The 19714-nt window shown below is 44.3% G+C and overlaps 1 protein-coding gene across 3 annotated transcripts in view; it reads right to left on the bottom strand.

Moving 5' to 3' along the window:
- Nucleotides 1–433: 433 nt before the first annotated feature.
- Nucleotides 434–19714, bottom strand: part of EFNA5 (ephrin A5) — a 271170-nt gene continuing 251889 nt past the window's right edge. For 2 of the 3 annotated variants that reach the window (XM_084881041.1, XM_084881040.1), the window contains exons 3-5: nt 7634–7699; nt 7159–7239; nt 434–2278 (exon numbers count right to left, since the gene is read on the bottom strand). In XM_084881041.1, the coding sequence (XP_084737167.1) occupies nt 2157–2278; nt 7159–7239; nt 7634–7699 (269 nt within the window). In that variant the 3' untranslated portion in view covers nt 434–2156. The remainder of the gene's footprint in view (nt 2279–7158; nt 7240–7633; nt 7700–19714) is intronic. The other variant, XM_084881042.1, reaches the window with a different exon arrangement.

Consider the following 19714-nt stretch of genomic DNA (forward strand, 5'->3'; position numbering starts at 1 on the left):
AGGGGGGAAAAAAAGAATCCAATGCTGTGAACTTTTGTTGCAGCGAAATGGTGGCTGCCTCTGTGACAAGACTCGGCCACGCCACTCCCGAGAAGGCCCTGGTGCGGACAGGAACGATCATATCTGCGAGGCCGACGGCCCCGCTCATCGGTTTCCGGGGCGCATAGACCCGGCAACATCCCCCCGAAAAGATCAGGTAAGCCCACCTTCCATGTCAACGCGTGCACAGCTCCCCGGCGAGCAGTGCCTTTAGAGCTGCCTTCCCGCACATTCTTCTCTAGTTCAGAACTCCTCCTGATGCTTACCGAGTTCCCATTCACGAAATCAGTCCCTAAGAAGACCTCTCTTTCTCTTTTTAACACATTTTAAAAAATCACTTATTTTGCTGGAATTCTTCCAATTGTTCACATCTCACATGCTCATCACATATATGTTTTGTTTTGTTTTCGAAAGGCATGTTTTCTGTTGGTGTGTCGTGCAATAGCAGAAGAGGCAAGGTTTCTTTCCCCTTGGTCTGCCGCTCTTCCCTGTCCGGGCTTCCCAGTTCAGAGTCTGTGCCGGCCTCACCAGTGGGAACCCCCAAGGCGTGCGCTTCCTGGTAGCTAAGGGGAATCATTCCTTGCTGGCTATGCTGAGATTCCTCACACAGACAGGGTCACCCTGCACCTCCTTCCGCCCCACCCCCACAAGGAAACAAGATAGCCTCCATATTTCTAAAAGAATCAAGGGATACCACTTTTTTTTCTCTCACAAGTTTAAATAGGACAAGCATATACACTCTCAGCATAAAGTATATCTAAATAATGTATTTTCTATTCTAGTGGATTTTTAAAAAAATATTTTGTTAAAGTCTTTGGGACTCCACCTTGTTTATCTCCCACGGATAAACACAAGTTCCCCCTATGCTTTCAGGCTGTGTCAGAAAGGGAAAGAATTATAAAATCAACACTTGAATTTCTTTTTTTTTATTATTCCACACTTTGGAATTCTTATTCCCAATTTCCCTTTAGCCCTCCCAGGTCGTGCTGACTGACTCTCGGGTGCCAGGGGCGTGTGTCTGAGCCCCGTGGTCACCAAGGGTGGAGCAGAACGGGGGCGCTAGGGCGGGAGTCGGGGAAAGGCCACGGCACAGCTGGCGCTCCAGCAAAGCCAAACCACCGCTCCTCCGGCCACGGACACGCGTTCCTGGGTACGCAGTGTGGCCCCGGAGGAGGATTCAAAGCTATTCCGTGATGCACTCAGCAACCCTGGCTTGTCAGCCTTGGGGAAGGTCACTTTAGTCATAAAAATGCCTCTTTGAATTTCCTTTAAAAACAAAAATAGTTGTAGCACCATGGTGATCTGTAGTCAGAGGGAAAAATAATCCGGTGTATACCGCCCAGTCACCGAAAAAATTAAGAGGCACTCATACATACACACCCCCACCGAACCTGTTTCCTCTGATGTCACTCGCACTTGCTCTGTGCTAGCATTCCCACTCCCTACCCACCTCCTGGGGGGAGGGGGGGGGGAATAGGCTTCTTTTATGGAGCACACATTTTGCTGTCAAGACAGTCATCTAAAAAAAAAAAAAGTCAACCTTTTAGAAGCCTGTTCATTTACACACCCTAGAGGAAATAGTGTAATATCATATCTGTCCTTAATACCTCCCCTCTGGACTTGACATAACGGCCTGCACGGTTCTCTTACAGTCCCGGATGAAAAGGCATAAATATTGGATGGGAGGGGAGAGCCCTCCTGGGCCTCGCCATCCCTGGCTGCATCTGCCACTCTTCTTCCTCGTCCACATGCTGCTGACACGGGGCACCGAAGAAGGGGCGCGCTTACGGGAGCTGCTGACCACCGGTGTTGCTACGACAATTTGGCATTTTCATCTGGAGTCCGTTTAATTTGGAAGGGGTGAGAAACGGCAAGGGCAAGGGCTGGGGTGGGGGGTGAAGGAGGCGGCGGCAGCTATGTTAGCCCCCGACAGGCCCCAGGTTGTTGCTTAGAATTCAGGCTGGAAAAAAAAAAAAAGAAAAGAAACAAACAAAAAAAAATCTGACATCTGCCAAAGCAACCAATCACAAGTCCCTTCTTAGGATGAGCAGTTAGGTGGATCTCCGGCGTTCCAAGACCCCGGCGTTCTCTGTGACAGGCGACGGCAGGAGGCTGTGCTATAATGTCAAAAGCATCGCCAGGAGGAACAGTAGGATTGCCAAGAGGCGGCTGGGTATCCTGGGCGTCTGTGCCGCGTTCTCGCCACGGGATGGCTCGGCGGACTCGTGTACGGTGTCATCTGTGCGAACAGAAAGCACACGTTCCGGTGAGATGGCACATCCTGAACGGCTCCCTCGCAGCAGCCTGCTGTTCAGACCTTGCCACCCTCGGCGACGTAAGGTAATGAACCTCGCGCCACCCTTGACTCCCACGTCTGCATAATCACTCATTATTTACAGCAAACACAGGAGAAGCAGAGGAAATTGGACTTTCTCAGCGATATTAAGTTTCCCTTAAACATTGAGGGGGTCGGGGAGGTTATGCACACACGGTATGTAGCCTCTGGCACGTGAGCTCCTCCGGTGAGCCGGCAGTCAGACACACCTCGCACAAACCTGAGGTATCAGAATGGATGCTTTTAAACCCTACGTGCCATGGAGAAGCAAGTAATGTGTCCAGGGTGAGGGGCAGGTATGTTGGCCTATTAGTGGCTGACCGGAATGTGCTACCCACTTCCCTCATTTTTAAGCAGTTGCCTAGGATGAGTGTTGAATGCCTGGTTGTTGGAAGCCTAAGATGAGTTTTCAAATACGAATAATCAAATGTCAAAACAACAGCATTTAAAAATGAACCATACCTAATGTCCGCTAAACCTGACCACACCAGTGCCCACTGGTTCGCTTGCAATTAGGCACCAATTATGGTGCTATTTCCATTACAAACCCGGTAGGGCCTAGGATTAAATTACTTGAACTTAACTATTTTTGCTTTTATCAGGCTGAAGCGTGGCACACAAAAATGATCGGCGTGGATGCAAATGCTCCTCTACACAAAATGGATTAAGTGAGGTAAGCTCCCTTTATTTAGCTAGAAAGTGTTCTCCGAGGCTGCCTCTGACTTCCCAGAGACTTCCTGATCTGCATGATTAACAGGCTTAACGTTGAAACAGGAACTTTGCAGTAATTAGGACCCAAAGATAGACTGGGGCTTTGTACACCTCCTTCCTTCCACTGGCCTAACTTAGGCTTTTAGACTATGTGTCCTTGGGACTAACAGTGGGGCTCTGTGGTGGCTTTTATTTTAGCACCAACGCACCATTCCTGTGGGAGCTCAGGCATTGTCACCCTGGCTTCTCTCCCCAGTGGTTGCTCTCAATTTTGCAGACCTGAGAGGATAACCCCTAAATATCCCTGAATGGCCCAGCTCAAACCCCTTCATATACATTTTCATGCCACACGACATGCCTCAATAAGGATGCTGGTCCTTCCCTGGGTAGAGGCACACTCCCTTATTATTTGTCCTAAAGTGACCCCTTTGCAAGCACCTGCTTCCGATATGTCAGTGGGGCATATCTGTTCGTCACGTTCATTCCCAATATGAACTAAGAAGTATGTTTTCTCAGCTGTGCGTCTTCTGCCCTGGAGGGCTCTTAGGTTAGCCCGGTGGTCCGCAAACTCATTAGTTAACCGAGCCAAATATCAACGGTACAACAACTGAAATTTCTTTTGAGAGCCAAATTTTTTAAACGTAAACTTCTTCTAAAGTCACTTCTTCAAAACAGACTCGCCCAGGCCATGGTATTTTGTGGAAGAGCCACACTCAAGGGGCCAAAGGGCCTCATGTGGCTGGCGAGCCACAGTTTGCCGACCACGGGGTTAGCCTGTCCTCGCAGAGTAGCGGCTGCGCCCCTGAGAGGCTTCCCTCTCCTGGCCCTCAGCAGACCTGCAGAGTGGCTGTTCGCTCAGGAGACTAAAAATGGTTAGGAAGCAAGAATGGGAAGTTAAATGGATGTAGAGGAAAATATAAAGCCCCACAGCTTTTAGCCCCGTACTTGGGGACTCCTCTCTCTCAGCTTTGCGAAGGTATTCCATCTGTGGCTAACAGGAGGTAGATGTAAATACTCTTAATAGCCCTGAAATTAAAATTCAAACCACTTAAGAGCACCAATATGGTGTCAATCAGAATAGAGTACTGCAGGTTTAATTGTGAAAATAACCTATAAACCCTGAGGATGGAGTGCTTTTTATACACCTGAAGTTACACCAGCTTTGGGGTTCTTCTTCTCCCCCTTCTTTTTACTAAGCTATTACCATACCCAAGTCACACTTAGGTCCTCCGTGTGAGCTTGAAGGGGACCAGCCCTGCCTGTCCGTCCAGGCTGCTCAGCGAGGGCCATCATTGCTCCAGCCCGCAGCACAAGGCAGGGTGAGTGAGACTGCAGGACTCAGAGGAAAGCACTTGTTTTTTCTAAAGTGAGGCAGAGGCTCCAAGTGCTTTTCAGTCCTGCTGGCAGGTACCCTCTTGCTCTCACAGGGAAAGTCTGTGCCTTGGGGCCTCACGGTTCTCCCTGCAACAGGCTGGTCCTGGCTCGGGCGTCTACAAAGCACGCTTCGGTTAAACCGGGGCCTCGCTGTTGGGAGAGCCCGTGGCGCCCGAGAAGCAGAAAGAGAAACCTGTTGCCACGTGGGGAAATCAGAACAATTTTAGAATCCCACGAGGGAATTCATAAGCACAATCTACCTCAATGGCAACTACCCCCAGAGTAAACATGAGTTTCTAACACTCGCAGCAGCGCCTGCGGCTTGGAGGAAGAAAACATTCCCCTTCAGCAGCCAAGTCTTGCTTCCCGAATAGGATTCCAGCACATGAGGACACCCAGTTAACCTAGCGATAATTTGGAGCGTATTATGTGGCACATGTCTGCCCTGAGATCACCCTGCATCCCTGATGATAGGAAACTGGCAGGCAGAGTGTGCAAGCAAACATCAAACACAACACATTCCGGAGACAGGTGAATTAGTACATGTTGCTGAGAGCATGCAGTGGAGTCCTTCCAGGCCTGACGGACTCAGAGTCTGGGCCTACCCTCAGCCCTTCAGCACCGTGCTGCCAGGCTGCAAGTCCGAATGAATTTTCTAAGGAACAAGGAGAAGTGCTCAAACTATGGTTTATACATCCGGGGCGGGGGGGGGGGGGGGGGGGGAGGGGGGGAGGGGGGCAACTTCGTCTTACTTTTTTCTGTGAAGATGCTCACCAGAAGGCCCAAGCACAGCCAAGGCTAACGCAGGAGCTTTCCCGGCAGGTACACTCCCCTCCCACTCTCTCCCTGACTCCGTTCTGCAGCTCCCATCAGCTATGTGTGCACTGAGTAGGGGGCAATCACGAGTTTTTAAATGCTCAGTGGAAAAGAGCCTGCTTCCTAAAAGACAGGGAAACATGCTCACGTATGAGCACATCCCAATACGTTGCCTTTTCCTGTGGCCTCTTCAGTAGCGTAGAAAAACATACTCTGTTATATTTCTAAACAGCCTCTAACTTTCTTGCTAGGCAATGGAATTTACCTGGAAAAAGAATATTGGAAAGATAAGTCTACATTCGCTAACAGCATTCATCGGGAAATCATCATCCAGGGTAAGTTACGTTGATAACATGCCTAACGTTGCCAGTCATTCTATGCATGACATTAGCAAAGCCAGGAGAGGGTCCTACTCTTTTCTATTGACATTGGCATGAGAGATGAGAAAAGCCTGGATCTGTCTCTAACTACGTGACCTGGGCAAGTCTCAGTTATGAAAGGAAGAGAGTAACTAGGGTCCTTCCAGGGGATCCCATACAACTCACAGATCCTACCATGGCCTGGGTCCTCCAGCTTGTGAGGAGTCTGGTGCCTTGAAAAGCCACAGAGATGCTTCCAGATTTCCAGGACACAATTAAAACGTCTCCCCTTATTCCTTGCAACTTTTCTAAAGTGGCTAACCGATCCCTAGGGAGCCACCAGGGCCTCTGAGAGCTTATTGTGCACACCTCTCATTTGTGCTCTGGGTAAGACGCCTGCCTTAGAAAAACAAGAATGCTTGGGGAAAAAACCTAACTCCGCCTGTCAGTTACAATGTGAAAGCTATTGTATGTCCTGAGGCACCACATTTACTCAGGCTAAGTTTCCCTAAGGCTCATTGACTGCATGTCCCAGTAATAATGCTCAAAGGATAATTTCTAGGACAAAAAGAAGTCCTACTGCAAATAGACAAAAGAAAGTATCTGTTTACAAAAGTGGGGGGTGGAACTCACATCTTTCTGTGTAGAGGAAATAACTTTCCCTTAAGCTGGGAGGTCATTACAGGAGACCAGAGGAAGGCGAGCGTACGGGGCACTGAGGCACACTCCTCACAATCAGCCTAGATGTGCATTAAATAGCCCGATCGAATTTATAACCAAATGAACATTTTACATTATCTCCAGTATAAATGCTTCGATGAGTGTTTTTGTGGGTATTTCTTTTTCTGCAATGATGGGAAAGTTTGGGTGTGTAGAAGTTAGTAATAGAGAAAAAATAGATTTAGATTTATTTTGTCTTATTAATCAAGGACCACACTTAGCTCGCTAGACAAATACATTTGTGGTATTAGGAGGCAACATGATTATACTTCTCCAAATCCCTGACTATTAATAATCGCACAAATAATACTTGAAATCTAAAGTTCTTTTGATCGCTTTAGTGATGCATGTGAATTTCCAGAGAAAACTAAGGTATGTTGAATTAGTTACTATTTTATACGAGGATTTGGACGTAATGTATAAGAAAATTTGATAAGCAAGTACAATAGAAATGCTTTTGTCTTACGTAAAAACAGATCCATTAATATTCAGGGTGACTCACCAGCATGCTCGGAGGAGATGGTAAAAAGTAGTGAGGTTTTAGCATTCTGATGAGGCTCTACGTTAGGATACCGTGTTATAGCAAACCCATGTCCAAAAAAAGAAAGGTCATTTTATCTACCATGCACTACACAGAGATAGTGGAGGGATGAAGTAGAATATAAGTAATATTAGCATTGCTAGCAATGAGCAAAAAGCAGAGCAACTCTAACATGCAAACATGCAGAGAGGAAGAAAGGAAAAAAAAGTACTGAAGCACCAGAGAGATGCATTGGTTAAAAGAGATTCTCTAAGCATACTAACCTGCTGGTTCTAATGAATTTTCTACTTTGTCGTTAACATCGAAAACACGATCATGAACACCTATAGTTTTCATACAGCTATCTATAACAAAAATAGAGATAACAGCCAAATATGTTAGTGCAGACACCCTTAAACTCCCGTTTCTTTCTTTCTCTCTAATTTTGTTTCCTTTTATTTATAAAGATTGTTTTACAATCAACGGCATGTATCAAGATGCCAATATTGTTCCCATTTGCTGTGCACATACAACAGTCTAAGAAACAACAAGTTAGCAACTGCTGTGTACTTAAAAAATAAAAGCATCATGAAGAATGATGAGAAAAAATCTGATGAAAACTAAAACATGAATGTTGATATACAAAACAGATACCACACAAGATTTAACAGTAAAAATAGTATTACCGCTGTGAACCAGACCACACAATCAAGCATGCGCAGTGAAGCCGCCCTCTGAAGCTCATTCGAGGGAACTTACTTGTTGGTCTCACAAAGACTTTGAGCTTTAGACAGGATCTTCTTCCATTGTCTGGGATGGCAGAGGCTGCGGACAAGACAGGAAGAGAGAAGACAACAGATGATTACTCTTCATTTTCAAATCAATCAATTCTTTCCCGAATGAACGGAGCGAACTCTTAATTCTTCCCAGAAGTTAAAACAAAAATACTTTGCAGATTGGCACAGAGTCTTACAGAAGGAGCTACTTTCCTACCCCTGTGTTCTCTTCTCAACATGATGAAGAATCACGCAAGAATGTTGGTAATCTACAGAAAATGCTTTGGATTTTTATTTCAAAGGCTCTTCCATTTAACTTGATCTGTTATCAATTTAAAATAAGAAGATAATGTTTGAGCCCTCCCGCTTTCACAGAGCTCCACCTCCCCCCCCCCTCCCCCTCCCGCAGGACCAGGGCCCAGCAGAGCCCACGGTGAAAGTGCTGGCACAAACCAACCACAGATAGTTACTGAGGGCAACTGAACCACGACCTGCCTCTGCTGCGGAAAGCAAAGCTTTGTCTGTCCTGAAAGCCAGTCTGTCAGTGCTTTGCAGGTAATTCAATTAGAGGGTCTGCTCAGAGCTTGGCTCCGAGTCCTCTATGACTAAGCCGAGCCCAGCCACTTCCATCACGCCATGATAAGTACAATATGCTATTGAGACAGCGTTATGCGATGGCACGTTTATTTTAAAAAATGTGCCACAGAGAAGGATGGAATTAATAAAGCGGGCTTACTGAAACATGACAACATGTTTCAGGTTATAAGTCACTGGAGGAAGAAACTTTCCTCTCCTCCTCAGGACAATAAGACCGTAACCTCTCCCCGCGTTTGAAAGATTATCTCCCCTCGGCATGCACGGCGTAAAGTCAAAGGGATCTATCTCCGAGGGCGGGAGGACCGGAACCATCACATGTGTTTACTGTGCATTCTAGAAATGACAGAAATTACAGAAATGAGCGCTGCATACTTTCCTCCCTGTGCGCTTGCTTCAAGTGGTTTCTTTGTTCAGAGCAGATGACATCAATCAAAGCACACATGGCTAACAATCCGTCTGGCGATGCCCTCAGTGACAGAGACGGCTGGTGTGGGGTGTGCCTTCTCCCTCCTTGATTTTTACCCTTTGCTATGCTTCCTTGGGGGTGGAGGAGGGGTTAGTTTCAAGCAACTCAGCCCAGAAAACGAAAATGTTTATGTTGAAGGCGAGAGGATTTAAGATGCAAAACTTCAAACTAATTTTCCAGGAACCTCTTCCTGTAATTCCAGATCCCCATCCTAGAGGAGAACTTACAAAATCACTACCTAACAGACATCAAGCTGCAAAGAATCCGAGCATCGCTCTTTGATACTTGCAGAAAACTCTTACTTCTAAGACAAAGGTAAAAAATAAAACGTTATCGGCCCTTCCCATCTCCCACGTTTGTTCCCTCTGACAAGCAGTTAAGAAGTGTTAACAGCTGGCTTTGCTGCAGGCTTTCATTAAATCAAAGTCGGAAAAACTCCCTCTACTGACATTTACAGTAACTAGTGTGTTATTTAGGGCACAATATTTGCTCTCTGTGGTTTGATCCAGGAAATGGTGTCCTTCCTGTGGACCCCAACTGCAAATGTGCATCACAAATACAGTCCCCGTAGGTGACCCCAGGTCATTAGGAAAACCGTGGCTTCTTGAGACTGTTGATGTGAAAAAGTGACGCCAGGACGCTAAGCTGCGGCTGTATGGATTTGTTTAGTGGGGGGGACGTCTTGGAATTAATTAGTACAGGTCTTTCAGATTTAGATGTAGGAGAAATCCTATAAATGCAGGACAAAAAAAAATCACTAATAATTAAACAGCAACCAAGGATAAGCTGTCCAGGACAAAAACGGAGGAGAGCTCTCCCAGCAGCTCAGAGGGTCAATTAGCCTCAGCTGCCGGATGAGTTACATTGGCCTGTAAATTAAGAATGTAAAATGCACTTCTATTTAATACAAAATAAAACCTCTCTTTCCCATCAAACTTCTCCATTGGTTCCTCATCGCCTCCCTGAAACCAGACAGGCTGTAAGGATAATGTGACTGACACCCCATGGCACTGCCAGCCTCTGATCCTTAGGGGAAAAGAGTCTGAACCAAGAGTATAAACACATACTGTGTGTACACAATGTGTAGAGTACACGAAGTCAATTGACGCTACAATCTCTGACCTGAGCTCATAAAGCAAACCCTTAACCCTTAGAGCCTACCTCAGTGGGTGAGCCTTGCTCAGTCAGTTTAACTAGGATTCCTTATTTACCATACTGAAAACCAAAAAGCATAAAAACCTTCCTCCATATATTGGCAAAACACTCTTTTAAGCTTTGCATTAAAAAATGAGAGTGTGGCTTTCTTCCATGGTATTTTCCAGATTTCTTAACCATTGGCTGACCAATGTGGCATGCCTTTATATAATTTATAAATAGGTTATTTATTAGTAACATGTTAATAGAACTTGAAGCTATATCATTTATAACAAGTAATATATTAGTAGTACTTGAAGCTATAATATTTTATCATTTATAAATATATATTATTAGTAATATATTATTGTAGTATTGGAAACTGTAAGATAATATCAAAGTACTAGTCATTAATAAAAAGCCAAAGATTGAGCATAAAAAACACAAAATAGAGGAATTGAAAATGTAATATTCATACAGTAAATTACAAAGAAAATCCTCTCGATCAATTATGAGAAAAAAAAATTGAAGTTGGATGTGAGGGAGTAAAAAAACTTAAACAGGCAACATTTTTTGTCAGGAGGTAGCTTTTAATCCCTATGATTTTAGAGATATCATTTTATTATATATATTTTTAATCTTCACCTGAGGGTATTTTTCCACTTATTTTTAGAGGGAAAGACAGAAATATCAACGTGAGGGAGACACATTGATTGGTTGCCTCCTGCACAAACCCTGACTAGGGCCCAGGCTAAGGAGGAGCCTGCAACCAAGGCACGTGCTCTTAACCGGAATGGAAGCTGGGGCCCTTCAGTCCACAGGCTGGCTCTCTATTCACTGAACCAAACCGGCTGGGGCTAGGAACATCACCTTACAATGACCAACATTATCTTTGTTAGTTCAGACAAAATTTATGTTCTCATGGTGCTTTCCCTAGAAATTTAATAGTGAATAATTACCAATATATATTACTGCAGCTCCATCCATCCATCCAAATGCTTTTAAAATCCCTACTATGTGCTAATTTCCCTATCAGGTGCTGTGGAAGCAAAGGTATGTAAGGCGAAACTCCCTATCCTTGCGCTGTGCTTATTCCATCTGGGGCCATAAATATGAACCACAGTGTAGGCACCAGGCAGGATCCCTGTAGTAACTGAGGCTTGCATGTAGTGCTAGCATGGCTTTGGGCAGGAAGTTAGCTTTGTCTGGGAAGATGAGGGTGTCCCAGACATGTGCATCAGAGGGAAACTCATCAAGGCTTCACAGATCCCCCGGAAGCTGACCAATGGCCACTGAATTGTCCCCAGGTTCCCAAATGGAAGGTTTAGCAACCAAGATGAGGTATTGACAGGTGAAGAAAACCCAGGCCTGAACTCTCCCTATAAAGATACACGGACTGTTCTAATGGAATTTGCCAAATTAAAAAGAAGTTCAACTCACGTCTTACACATTTGTCGCATAATCCCAAGCCCTATCAAGTACTCAGTTTACTGCCAAAAATGTACACTAGGAGTCAGGAAACTGAGAATAGGGGGATGGGGACCATTAAACAAGCACAACCTCCCACTCCATGATCTTAATGGCAACTGTATAATAATCAAACCACTGGGCCCCTGGTGACCTGCAGGGCACCACTGAAAACCTTACAGCACACAGTGAAGCAGGACCTGGGCCCTCTGTGTCCACAGCATCATGGTAATAAGGCACGAGGGCTGCTTATCTTCACTCTCTCCCGTGACCTCAGCCAGGGGCTCTGCGTTCAGCCTTTCCTGCAAACCTGCCTCCTGGGGCTCAGGTGAGTACTGCTCAGCACTTACCAGCCAATTTGACACATAAAAGGATCATACTCAATGCCCTCCAATCAGTACTCCCAAAAGCTGCATTCAGCACTGCACATGTATGGGATATTCACGTCCCAATTCACTAGGCCTCTGCATCTGATGCCGTGAGAATATGGGCATCGAGCTTGTGGTCAGCAGCTTCTGACCTGGCCGCCATGACCCCCACCTCCTTTTATGCCACTGCCGTGTATTCACCTCCCCTGAGAGTTGGCTGGATCTAGTTTCTTGCCTTTTTAATGAGCAGTACACAGCAAAAAATAATGGGATGTCATTCTGTGATTATGTTGCAAAGAACTGTGACTCACACTCTCTCTCTCTTTCGTACTCAGGAAACAACATGACATAATGTGAGATTCTTGATGGAGCAGCAGCCCACACGGCAATAAATGGATGCTTTAGTGCAACAACCCACAAGGAACCGAGTCCAATCTCAGCCAATCTCGTGAGTGCGCTGGAATGAGGGGTCCTTAGCTGAGTGGTGAGCTGACTTGCCTGTGAGAGACGCAGACCCAGAGTACCCAGCTAAATTGCTCCTGGATTTCTCACCCACAGAAAACTGTGAAAAAAGTAAACGTTGGCTTAGCCACAAATTGTGGAGTAACATGTTTCTCAACAGCTAACTGATTCCAGGCAATCAGAGGCTTCCCACGGCTGCCTTGCGACCTAAGGATGAAGACACAGGTGTGTGCCCTGCTCCAGGCCTGCCTGGCCCTCGCTCAGAGAGCAGGTTCCTCCTCGCGTTGCTGCCTTGTCTAAACAACTTCTCAAGCTCCTGGTACAAGTTCCCTTAAAACAGGCCTCGGAGGGTGGTAATTATAAACTGCTGTTGAAGGAACACTACAAGATCTATTTGTTTTCCCTCCAGCATTTAAAAACTGTTTTTCATTTTCCATCCCATGCCACTTAGTTTGTTTTTGCTAATGTAGCCAACCTGTGTTGTTCCTTGCAATTAACATGATGTCTCACGTTAAATCCAAATTGCTGGGTAAACCTACATGATCTTTGATACAAAATGTAAACGTAAATCATAAGGAAGAATGCTTTCCCTCAAACACGAGAAATAGAATGTAAAGGTAGGCTTAAAAACACCTGAAATAAAGTTAAAAGTTCTCTTCATAAATCAAAAAATTCCTATCTGTTATCTTTTAAACAGGCTATCAAATTAATACAAACAGATGAGATTTCAAGCAACTCAAAAATAATCAAGGTAACAACCTTCTCCAACACCGACCGGAAGTTTAGCAAGAGAGGGGTGAGACTTTCATACATTCTTACATGTTTAGGCCCGATACTGTACTCATTAGTCAACTTTAACATCTCTGCCTAACCTTATCATCCTCAAGTCTTAATTCCAAACCCTGCTCCTTTTCTGTGTCCCTTGTCATGCTGGGTACTTTGAGAAGTTTTATTTTTAAGAACAGTCAGCTGTTCCTCCTCCTCCTGCTTATGTGCAGAAGCATTAAAAATGCAGTTTTCCATTATGTTTGCCGCAGGCTATATTTCTCAATTTGTGCAAGTCAAAGGAAACGATAGGCTATTAGTTGTTAGCACAGCCCAGTTTTTCCTCTGTAGGTTTTCATGTGGTTTAACATACAACACAGATATGTGCAAATTAGGTGATATGATTAAGCATTCATATTCCTTTCATAGTAAATACTGAAAAAGTTAAGCTGCTGCAAATACATGGTACTACTGGAAATGTCATCCAGAATATTATCCTATATAATAAAAGGCTAATATGCAAGTCGACAGCAGAACAGCAGAACAACCAGAAGCTATGATGCTCACTGACCACCTGAGGGCAGATGCTCAATGCAGGAGCCGTTGCCTGGTAGTTAGTGAGCTCAGCCAGAAGCCCGGTCCATGGCTAGCAAGACTGGTGGCAGTGATGGTGGCGGGAGAGGCTCAACTGCCTACACTAGTAATTGGATATCCCCCAAGTGTGCTCAGACTGTTAGAGGGTGAATTTCATGCACTGGGCCTCAATAAAATCCATTTTGTGTTTGTGGGTAGAGGGTGGGGAATAGGACAGATTAACTGAAGCCAATGAAGCCAATGAATGGCTTGGAAAATGGTTACCACACCCTCAGAAAAAGTCTTAAAAGTTAGGCAAGAATACCCCAGCACCAACTTGCCCCTGATAAAAAGAGCACAACGCCTGTTTTCACACGAAGCACATCATCACCAGCCATGATGGACTCTATGCCCCCATTCTACCTTTTGAGATTTTAGAAGGCACATGTTTTACTAACGTGCTCCTGGCCCCGGGTTTATCAAACTTGCACCTAGTGGGCACCCACAGGAGCTGGCTCCATCTGCCCACACATTTCACCGCTTGCCGCCCACAGTGTCTCCAGACTTCAATCACTGGCAGGTTAAGGTCAAAGTCCCAGACGTAAAGTTGGAAAATGAGGTTACTGAGTGAAGGTGGACGCCTTGGAGAAATGTAAAATATCATGCAAATATTAGACACTTTAATATGGCTCTGGAGATGTTTCTTTAAAAAAAAAAAAAACTAGGAAAGAGTGGTGTGTTTCCAGCAATACAATAGGGGTAAAATGACACACACTGTAAGCTAAAACTTGGTTACAACACGAGGGAACTGGAACAGGGACAAATAATTAGAGGAAAGTTCAGGGCAAGCAAAGTAAAATGAGTTCCAGCTGTGCAGCCTCAGACAAAAGAGAAAACAGGAGGTGCCACCAGGCACCCACTGCTCCCCTCCCCAGCTCTCTGCCCCCTCGGGCACAGTTCTCACTGTAAATGCTAACTTGAATATTATTTAAATTCCTGCAGCTGAGCCTCAGTAGATCAATTACTTTTTCTTCGCGACCTCAAATAAAAGGCTGAGGACAAGTTTCTTTCCACTGATTTGGAGGAATAAACAAATAGGGCATTATCATGCTTTTATACACATTTGTTTCAAGTGTGAGCAAACTTGTCCTTGTTTTCTAACGCTCGGAGACAACAAACTTGTTTCTACTGCCTCCTAAATCAGCGTATGATTTGTCCCATATTCTCTGATATCTAGTAAGGCAGGAGCAAAAAAATAACCTGGATTTCAGAGAAAGCTTTTAAAATCCCCTCTATAGTTAAGGAAATTTTAAAGTCGGCTTCCATCTCAGATTCTGAACCTAGACTTGATCTCATCTTTCCATGATATCGCTGGGGGCATCCAGTCCACATAGGCAGAGAAAGTGAGGAGGTAACATGTAGATGTCATTTTAATTGTTAATCAAACCCCCAACATGAGGAGCTTTAGTTAAGCCCCTTATTGGGTATGCTACTATTAAAAAAAAAAAAATCACTGAACATCTTTGAACAGTTAGGAAAAAATAAGTTCCCTATAATAGGCTAGTGCTATAATCGGTTTCTGAGACCTTGGCTGGCCTGAGGCCACACTATTCAAACGACAGTCCTAGGCCATGAAGGTCAGATGGTTCTTTTCTCTTGTTTGTGGTCATTTTGCTTAATTTCACCTGTGGCACTATTATTAGATAAGTATAATCTGACCAAACAAGACAGGTAAGCAGACTGATTGGTTTACAAAAACTCTTCTTTACCTAGAAGCCACAATAAAAACAACAGAAACAAAAACTCAGACAAAAGGCGGAATTCCTAGAATCCCAGAGAGGAACTTCACAGGCTCTGTGCCACCGTGTGACATGCTATTGGGTGGCCACGACCTGGTAAGCACAGAAAGCCAGGAGTCCTATTACTCACGTGTACAGCATTAACAGAAACAATGCTGTTATCATGCCTCACTAATGTAGCATGGCAGGAATAACTAATAAGTCATCAAGGTAATACAACTCAAAGAAGCGCCTAGAAAAAAAAAATGTTAATCTTTCTGTGAATCTTTCATAATCACTTCCATCCTTCTCTTCGTTGATGAGGTGCCTTGGAAGGGACACGGTTTAGTGGTCTGAGTGCATGCATGATGATGCTTTGAACGTTCACCTGTTCTCGCCTATTTTGTGCCTTTCCACCCACGTAGGCCTCGGTTTCCCTGTAAGCCTTCCCCTTTGGAAATAAATTAAGTCTGGCCTATTTTAGAGGGGCACTAGACTTTTACACTGCCCTTGGAAACTCGGTGCTGGATCCCCATAGATCCAGATGATCATGTCACAACTCGTCAGCTCTGTCAGTGCTGCTTCCTCCCCATGCAGTGTCCCTCAGCAAGCAGTCTCTCGTCTGACTGCGGATCTGTAGGAGGGAGAGGGGATTCGGTCATGGATAATTTGGATAAAAAGGTATGGATGAGTCATCAGGAAAATCAATGGGACAAGGGGGACAAATGTGTCCCTTCATTTTTAGCCTAAAGGAGAAAAACTAGATTCTACCCTAGGTGTTTTTGTTTTTGTTTGTTTGTTTTTTGGGGTGGGCATGAGGTTGTGGTGAAGGGGTTTAGTATGTGAGGATGTGAACTGAAGCTGGGATGAAAGAATTTGGAGAATTAGAAAAGACAATGAAAGATCCCGTCCTTTTGAAAATCATGCCAAGGTTCTGAGAGTTCTTTCTTGCATTCATTTTAAGAATGTGATCTTGCTATTGCATCAGAGGGATGCTGACCAAGGATGAGGACAGAGATGCTGCAGACAAGCAACATGGCTGGGCACAGAGAGTCGAGGCTGCCTGTGCAGCTGTGGCCCTCAGTAAACCAGCCGAGGTGACACCACCCCTGCACCGTGCCCATTCCTGTCGGTGGGGATGGCTCCTATTCCTGTCTTCAATGTACTTGTGCATCATATTTGCAACTATTTACACAAATCAATTATTCATGTGGTGGTTTTTTCTTGGCCAGCAGCCCACATTCTCCCCCTGTGCCATTTCTGGTGGTAAGTATCCAGGCAGGAGTGGCCACTCCTGTGTTCACCAGGTCCTTTAATGGAAACCTAGAGGCCTGAACAAATTGATTTCTTTCTTTAGAAGACTGCTAAGTTCTACCAAGGAAGAAGTCATTGAGGTACCAGGATTACACAACATGTTTCACACCAAAAATGCTTCTCTGGATGACGGTTCTGTACAAAGTGCATACAGCTACTGTGGGCGCTACGTACGTTCCAGTGTGCTCTCTGAGCAGGACCATTTCCACCAACGTCAGAGGCCGTGCAGCACAGGCATCCCCCCCGCGGAACGGCAGTCCGTGTCTTCCATCGTCTCCCCCAGCCTTTCCCTCCTTCAATCCACGCTCAGAACCAGTCCCAACATTCCTCCCAGAACTTCCTCCATCCCCCTCCCTTTTTTTATGTGACCTTTCCTTTGCCCCTCAAGACCTCAGCTCCCTCTGGCCACTTGCGCTATCATCTCCCATTTCCAACACAATAACTTTCTTCTGGCACTTGCACCAATCACGTAACCATCCCGTTTGGCTGTTTCATAACATCTCTGCTACTAGAGTTTCGAGTTTTCCGTGGTGGGGAGCCCTGCAAGGTTCTTAGTTCTGAGCAGTCCACTGCCTTATAACATATAACATATTCAGTCAAGATTTGAAGAATGAGTCTAGAGATTAAAAACATTAGTGTGGCTGTAACATGATTTGTTGACAAACGTGAACCAAAACTCAGATTTGGAATGAGAAATAAAAGAGGGATAGTGGTGAATGTCAAAGACTTTTTTTTTTTTTTAATCCCCCTTTCCTGGCATATTCCTCTCCCCTCTCTGCTGCCTCCTTCTTCGGGAAGGATCTTGGAAACTGTGACCTACTAGTCCGCCAAAGCTCAAAGCAACATATAAAATTCAAGCACATTCAAATGCGTATCATTTTCATATCTGTGTGTATGGTCCAGAGAGATAAGAAAAGTGAATGAAAGGAATGCGGGTATCTTTAGAGCCCAAAATATGCAGAATCCATCAAGTGATCAGCCTATGGAGGGGCTGCAAGCCACTTGAGTAAACAGGAAAACAAAGGCAAGGGGATGCTAGGATCCGTGACCATGGGCTTCTCTAAGTTAAGTACAGAGTGAGGCTGGGGTGGTGTGAGCACAGCTGCAGGTGCAGCCATCCAGGCCGACCGAGCCTCAGAGCCTTACTCACTGCCTGAGACTGTAGCCTCTATTTTTGCCACAGCTGAGTTCAAAATTTAACTGCAGGCCGTATGAATCAGAACCACAGAGCTGCAGGTTTTTTGTGTGTGTGCTAAACAAGTATACTTTTAAAATGTGGGCAAACTTCGGCCATGCAGAGTAACAGGTCAGACATGTAATTCCTACTTAAAATATACATAATGGAACAGCTGATTTACACTTAGTTTTAAAACATTGAAGAGAACAAAAATAAAACTTCATACTTTTCAGTTTAGATTCTTATGTAGCTAAGAATTCCTTAAGTACTTGGAAGGTTTTTACAGTCAAACAAGTGAAGAACTTAAAAAGGAAAGAATATATTAAATCCTTAATGGTTAAAGGAGTTTAATGAACCAAGTTTGTAAATGGAGCCAATATACCTTATAATATAGAATCATAAGATATATCAACTCATTTGAATAGACTGCATTTGACATTTGAAGGAAGAATCCTATTTTTTAATTTCTAATTTTAATAAGTCAGATTTTAATAAGTCAAATATCAAATCCAAACTAACCTTTTCAATAACATTTCCTATGGACAAAACGCACCCTCTGTGCACCAGAAATTCATACTGACACTTCCCTTCATGTCATGGCTCCTGCTGCCTCCCCGAGAGGCCCCCAGGGTCACCCGCCACACCGAGAGCCGGCTCCCCTCCCCTCTCCATACGCCTGGCACCCCATCCCACTGCCTGTCTAGGTCCTCACATCACGGGCAGTTAGAGACTTGTTTGTTGCCTGTTCTATTGCTTATTTCCCAATTACACTGTAAGCTCCAGAAGCAGAGATCACTTTTTAAATGCACCGCCACGTCTCTACCACCCAACACAGGGCGGGGTGCAAAGTAGGCACACACAGAAAAAAATGTTTTTGAAGAAATGAATACATAAACCAAGTAAAAACTGAATAAGCCAGAAATATTGAGGTCTGTATATTACAAAAACTAACCAGAGACCCAGGTGTTCTAGAAACCTGAGATCTTCACCGATTGCTTTTCCCATTCTGCGAATTTTACTTTCATGTTTCCTCTTGCTGCAGGAGTTTCCATCTCTCAGACAGATGAACGTTTTGCCCACTTGATTGCTGCAGCAAACATTTTAAGAGATTTGTTTATTTTTTGATTTGTCACAAACCCTAGTTTAGCAAGCAGATAATGGACAGATGGTACCAAAATGGATAATCAAATATTGATGAATTACAATGATCACTTTAATGTGAACTATACTCAATAAATCGATGTGTTTTTAGGAGCTTCTAGTAAAAGTCCACAGAATGGAGAAAAGGATAACCATCCTTCAAAATATGTTCCTAGTCCTTAAGAAATTTTGTGAAGCTAGCATGTAAATACAGGTATCCCACTAGCCATATATTAATACTGACGCCCTATTTCAGTTTTAAGAAATTATTTACATTTCAGTGCTGACTCTATGTGTCATGCAAATAGAAAATTGTGGGGTTTTTTCCCCCGGTAACTGCACTTTGGGGGAAAAAAAAAAGAAAAAAAAAAAACTCTTCTGCTTCAGTGGAAGAAAAAGTATGGACTCTTGGGTCAACTTATCTTTTTAATCAAAGAGGTCTCAGTTGAAATTGGCTTTGAGCTTGCTAATTATGAGGCTCAACAGGGGTTTTTCCTTATTTGGTGTAACTCATATTTCTAGTCATTAACCCCAGTTTTAAAAGGATTAAAAAAGTCTGAAAAGAATCAACTTAACAGTTTAAAGAATATCATTTCCCCTGTGATACACCTTTAGCTACTTCAAAGTGCAAACGTCCAGCTCCCTCCCTGCTATCTAATTACCCATCTTTCCTGGTTGCCAGAGGGGTGGTAAAAAGGCACACATTCCGAACTTCCCAAGGACACAGGGCTGCAGGGAAATGAGAAACTCGTCTTTTTTTTTTTCTTCTTTTCTTTTCTTTTTTTCCCTTCTATAGGAAAATTTTACGTCAGCCTGAGTTACA

This window comes from Pipistrellus hanaki (genome assembly GCF_964339955.1).
Source record: "Pipistrellus hanaki genome assembly, chromosome: 4".
Taxonomy (NCBI): domain Eukaryota; kingdom Metazoa; phylum Chordata; class Mammalia; order Chiroptera; family Vespertilionidae; genus Pipistrellus; species Pipistrellus hanaki.